General features: G+C 39.0%; 1 protein-coding gene across 2 annotated transcripts in view; it reads left to right on the top strand.

Moving 5' to 3' along the window:
* The first annotated feature begins 326 nt into the window (after nucleotides 1–326).
* Nucleotides 327–6,000, top strand: part of LOC130928999 (gastrula zinc finger protein XlCGF57.1-like) — a 31,332-nt gene continuing 25,658 nt past the window's right edge. The window contains exon 1 of one of the 2 annotated variants that reach the window (XM_057855842.1): nucleotides 327–388. Coding sequence is in view for 1 of the 2 variants with exons in the window: in XM_057855841.1 (XP_057711824.1) it covers nucleotides 5,624–5,630 (7 nt within the window). In the remaining variant the exon portion in view is untranslated. Of the gene's footprint in view, nucleotides 389–5,306; nucleotides 5,631–6,000 lie in introns of those variants that run through there. The other variant, XM_057855841.1, reaches the window with a different exon arrangement.

The following is a 6,000-nucleotide window of genomic DNA, read 5'->3' as shown; positions in this document are numbered from 1 at the left end:
TACCGCAAAATAGTGAACATAACATGTTTTCCGCAAAATAGTGAACATAACATGTTTTCTCATCAAACCGTGCGAAGGGAATGTGTTATTCTCAACCTTATCAAGCTGCAAGGTACAGCCTGACCGCAAAATCAAAAGGGGAGTAAGGATTCTCGAAGGCCGTAAACCGTGCGAAACGTCTAAGGGAGATCCAAACATTCTCCGAAGCCGTGTGAAACTCGAACGGGAGGGGAAGTTACGAGGCGCGGTACTTGCTATAAAGAAGCGATGGAGACAAGTACAATCAGAGTCTGCTGAGAGTTCACGCGCCCGGACGTCCAGTTTTTTTTGGTGTTTCCTTGCTCGCTTTACCGAGGACGCTTTTGGCTCTCCGTCCTTCCAGCACACGGTAATGAGATTTATGTTATTGCATGTAAGTCTATGAGCTGAAATACAATCGTTGCTTGCTTGCTTGTACACTTTATACTGTGGGTTAAATAAAATGTGCCGCTTGTTTAACGCAGTGAAGTGTTATTGTTTGCTTGCTTGTACACTTTATACTGTGGGTTAAATAAAATGTGCCGCTTGTTTAACGCAGTGAAGTGTTATTGTTTGCTGTCCATGTAAGTCGCCGACGATCCGCGATCCTGAGGTTAATAATAAGTCATAGCAATTGATTATGAGTTGTGACTATTATATTATTTGATACTGTAATTGATTATAAGCAGTGTCTGCTCAAGGAATGCTTGTCTGATTGGATATAACAGACAAATTAACCCATTGTAGCCTGGTGATTGGGTATCAGCCTCGCTACTCATTTTAATGCTTGTCTGATTGGATATAACAGACAAATTAACCAATTGTAGCCTGGTGATTGGGTATCAGCCTCGCTACTATTCATTTTCATTGATACTGTGATTGATCATAAGCAGTATCAGAATTGTTTCAAAACAACCAGTCAGGAGGGCGGAGTTGTGACGTCACGTGGGTAGGGTCTATTGACGCTCGTTGCTATTTTGCTTCCACAAGGATCCAATGAAGGCTACTCTGTGCTTTCTTCGTTCTTCTATTGGCAGTGCCAGGCGCATTGCTGCCACCTGTCGGATTGGATGCGAACTGTAGTTAATCAGAGGATGGGGGGATAAAAACTGATGTATAATGAATGGCGGCCGCCGGTGTCACAACAGGTGTTGTGCCGAAAAATAGCCGCCCTGCGTGAAATATCCCCCCTTGTCGGGAGAGCGCACACGTCACTCGCACATCGATACACTACAGCGATTATACTCCAAATTCATTCAATGCTCGCTATCACTATTTGCTTTGTCATCGAGCCTGTAAAGAAATGACCTTAAAACAAGTTAAAAGAATTTACTTAGGCGAAATAAAAGTTTTTCCTTACCGATCGAAATAACACAGCCTCTCCATACCAATCGTTGGACACGTAAACGACTATCTTTTACAGTGAATATGTATTGATAAATGTTATGTGCTTTAATAGATCCTTTTACACCCAAGTAAACGGTCAATTTCTAATCAGACGAAACAGAAGGCGTTTTCTGCGGGCTTTGTGTTCATCATCACACCACACTTAGCATATGAATACATTTTGCTCTGCTTGAACTAATAAATCTCATACCTGAGCGATTCTCATTGGGATATGGTCATGAAAACCTGTAGACAAATACATTTCTGTTCGAAGATGGTTATGTGGCCCAGTCCACGATTTGTTACCAAAATAATAATAATAATAAGATTAATAATAATAATAATAATACATTTTATTTATAACGCATTTTACATTTGAAAAACAAATCTCAAAGTGCACATTACCATGTAAAAAATAAAAAGACTAAGAATAAAAGAGTAAAATAAAAACAGACAGAGCTAAAATAAAAAACAAATCAGATAAAAGTAAGATAATCATAATAATTTTAAATGTCATTTAAAAAATACATATACATTTGTTTAAAACTAGAATTATAAAAAATATAAACATTTGTTCAAAACCATTATTTAGCAGATTATGACATGTTCCCGTCAAAATCTTTTCTTTTTTTTTTTTAAACATGAAAATAGTATTAACCTTAATGCACCATGAAGAAGGCAAGACAGAAGATGGATCGTTTGAGAATTATTGGTTGCCCTTGAAAATCACAACGGTTACTCATAGTTGGTCTACCATTTCACAGTTAAAAGTACTCCCTGCTGGCTGCAACAGAACCTGTTTTAAGAGGGAGGCCCATTTCAGGTCAACTGCTGACCAAAACTGTCCCGCCTGTCTATTTCTGGCTGGGAAGGTCACACATCTATCAAACTCACTACAGTTACTCATGCTAGGTCCACCGTTGCACAGTGAAAAACATTTCTTGCTGGCTGCAACAGAACCTGTTTTAAGAGGGAGGCCCATTTCAGGTCAAGTGCTGACCAAAACTGTCCCGCCTGTCTATTTCTGGCTAGGAAGGTCACACATCCATCAAACTCACTACAGTTACTCATACTAGGTCCACCGTTGCACAGTTAAAAGTACTCCCTGCTGGCTGCAACAGAACCCGTTTTAAGAGGGAGGTCCATTTCAGGTCAAGTGCTGACCAAAACTGTCCCGCCTGTCTATTTCTGGCTAGGAAGGTCACACATCTATCAAACTCACTACAGTTACTCATACTAGGTCCACCGTTGCACAGTGAAAAACATTTCTTGCTGGCTGCAACAGAACCTGTTTTAAGAGGGAGGCCCATTTCAGGTCAAGTGCTGACCAAAACTGTCCCGCCTGTCTATTTCTGGCTAGGAAGGTCACACATCCATCAAACTCACTATGGTTGAGTATGGTTGATTCAAATTCAAGACATCCTTTATAGTATATCAACTGCGTTGTTGTTGATAATATTACATCAAATATGATCTTAGTATTCTGAAACACAATTGATAATTTGTCCCTCACAATTGATCATTTGTCCCTCAAATCACCATATTTTGAACATTTTGAACTCTGTAGTACTGACTAGATACAGCAAGCCCAACGACACAAATATGGCTGCTGATTGACAATGCTGAAAATCTAGCTTTCATCACTGCTTACTGTGTGAACACCTTTGAGGTGAGGCCCTTAAAACCTATTAAGATGCATGGAAGGATTCCAATGTTTTTCAAACGCTCTAGAGAGTTGGAGGCAAATCTTACATCCTGTGTGTAAAAAAATATGGCGCACACCATGGTTTTAAACTTTTTATGCAATAACCAGAGAACATACATGACAAAATTCAACACAACACAGCAAATTCACTCTTTCATAGTCAGTGTAAACCAGTTCCAAAGTGCAAACATGATATGAATTCTGTTGAAGGCCTTGCATCAATAGATCTCAATGGGAACAACCAAATAGTGTAAAGATTAAGCAATGTTTCCAAACACACATGTATACAAACAAACAAAAATAACAAGAGTAAATTACAATCAAATAAATAAATTAAATATAACATGTAAGTAATGTAAACAGTGCAAGCAAGTTTAACATATATGTATGGTATGAATATACTGTACATACAGGCTGGTTTAATTTTGACTATAAAGTATAATATAAGAATTGTTGTTTCATGTATTTGATTTAGCCTTTCATGAAATATTGTATTATCAAATATATAATTCGAGGCACTGTTATTATTTTATTAATTCAGTGATTAAATATTGACATAGAAATGCAATGTAATCAACAAATGCAATGTCAACACCATAACCACGATTCAGATAGTCTAAGAGCTGAACTAATGTTTTGTTTGTCCTGGAGTCAGATTATTATGAAAATGTTTGATTGCGCAACGGTGGACCTAGTATGAGTAACTGTAGTGAGTTAAAACAGGTTCTGTTGCAGCCAGCAGGGAGTACTTTTAACTGTGCAACGGTGGACCTAGTATGAGTAACTGTAGTGAGTTTGATGGATGTGTGACCTTCCTAGCCAGAAATAGACAGGCGGGACAGTTTTGGTCAGCACTTGACCTGAAATGGGCCTCCCTCTTAAAACAGGTTCTGTTGCAGCCAGCAAGAAATGTTTTTCACTGTGCAACGGTGGACCTAGTATGAGTAACTGTAGTGAGTTTGATAGATGTGTGACCTTCCTAGCCAGAAATAGACAGGCGGGACAGTTTTGGTCAGCACTTGACCTGAAATGGGCCTCCCTCTTAAAACAGGTTCTGTTGCAGCCAGCAAGAAATGTTTTTCACTGTGCAACGGTGGACCTAGTATGAGTAACTGTAGTGAGTTTGATAGATGTGTGACCTTCCCAGCCAGAAATAGACAGGCGGGACAGTTTTGGTCAGCAGTTGACCTGAAATGGGCCTCCCTCTTAAAACAGGTTCTGTTGCAGTCAGCAGGGAGTACTTTTAACTGTGAAATGGTAGACCAACTATGAGTAACCGTTGTGATTTTCAAGGGCAACCAATAATTCTCAAACGATCCATCTTCTGTCTTGCCTTCTTCATGGTGCATTAAGGTTAATACTATTTTCATGTTTAAAAAAAAAAAGAAAAGATTTTGACGGGAACATGTCATAATCTGCTAAATAATGGTTTTGAACAAACGTTTATATTTTTTATAATTCTAGTTTTAAACAAATGTATATGTATTTTTAAAATGACATTTAAAATTATTATGATTATCTTACTTTTATCTGATTTGTTTTTTATTTTATCTCTGTCTGTTTTTATTTTACTCTTTTATTCTTAGTCTTTTTATTTTTTACATGGTAATGTGCACTTTGAGATTTGTTTTTCAAATGTAAAATGCGTTATAAATAAAATGTATTATTATTATTATTATTAATCTTATTATTATTATTTTGGTAACAAATCGTGGACTGGGCCACATAACCATCTTCGAACAGAAATGTATTTGTCTACAGGTTTTCACGACCATATCCCAATGAGAATCGCTCAGGTATGAGATTTATTAGTTCAAGCAGAGCAAAATGTATTCATATGCTAAGTGTGGTGTGATGATGAACACAAAGCCCGCAGAAAACGCCTTCTGTTTCGTCTGATTAGAAATTGACCGTTTACTTGGGTGTAAAAGGGTCTATTAAAGCACATAACATTTATCAATACATATTCACTGTAAAAGATAGTCGTTTACGTGTCCAACGATTGGTATGGAGAGGCTGTGTTATTTCGATCGGTAAGGGAAAACTTTTATTTCGCCTAAGTAAATTCTTTTAACTTGTTTTAAAGTCATTTTTTTACAGGCTCGATGACAAAGCAAATAATGATAGCGAGCATTGAATGAATTTGGAGTATAATCGCTGTAGTGTATCGATGTGCGAGTGACGTGTGCGCGCTCCCGACAAGGGGGGATATTTCACGCAGGGCGGCTATTTTTCGGCACAACACCGGCCGTCCAGGGCACCGGCCGTTCTGTGATCCTCCAGAACCCACAGATTACCAGTCCGCCCCTGCCCACGACGCAATGTAATCGACTGAAAGGTGGCAGATACTTTTGGACAAGGATCCGTTCAATCTCGCTACTGCTTCGAGTCATTTGGGTGCACGTTGAAACTTTGAGGCCTGCTTTGTTAGCCTAGCTAGTTTAGCAGCTAACAAAGGGAAACAACGCGCCTGGGATAAACACGTAGCCGAGCAAGCAAACATCAAGTCCCAAAATGTCAGGTGAGTAAGTTAACTTTTGACTCGCAAATGCTATACATTATAATTTGAATGTTTAAAGACACAAAATGTCTGATCAGTGCTGTCACGTAGCACCCCATTTGTTGTTATCTACAGAGCTGCCAACTCTCACGCTTTGAGCTTGAGACACACGCAATTGAGACACACGCAATAGGGAATGGGACGTACTACGTCATTGTTTGGACGCGCCTCCATGCTGGCAATATGATTCACTTCCGGGTCGGCAGACTCAATGCGGATTGTAACGTGTGGTCGTGCTAAGCTAACTCTTTCGGTGTTTTAGAAAGAAATTATGGGTGTGTATTGTTGTGTTACCGGGTGCAACAGCTTCTCCTACGACTAAAAAAAGGGG

Source organism: Corythoichthys intestinalis, chromosome 13 (genome assembly GCF_030265065.1).
Source record: "Corythoichthys intestinalis isolate RoL2023-P3 chromosome 13, ASM3026506v1, whole genome shotgun sequence".
Lineage (NCBI taxonomy): Eukaryota > Metazoa > Chordata > Actinopteri > Syngnathiformes > Syngnathidae > Corythoichthys > Corythoichthys intestinalis.
Note: the sequence above shows the minus strand (reverse complement) of the source record. Positions and strands in the feature narration are given on the sequence as shown.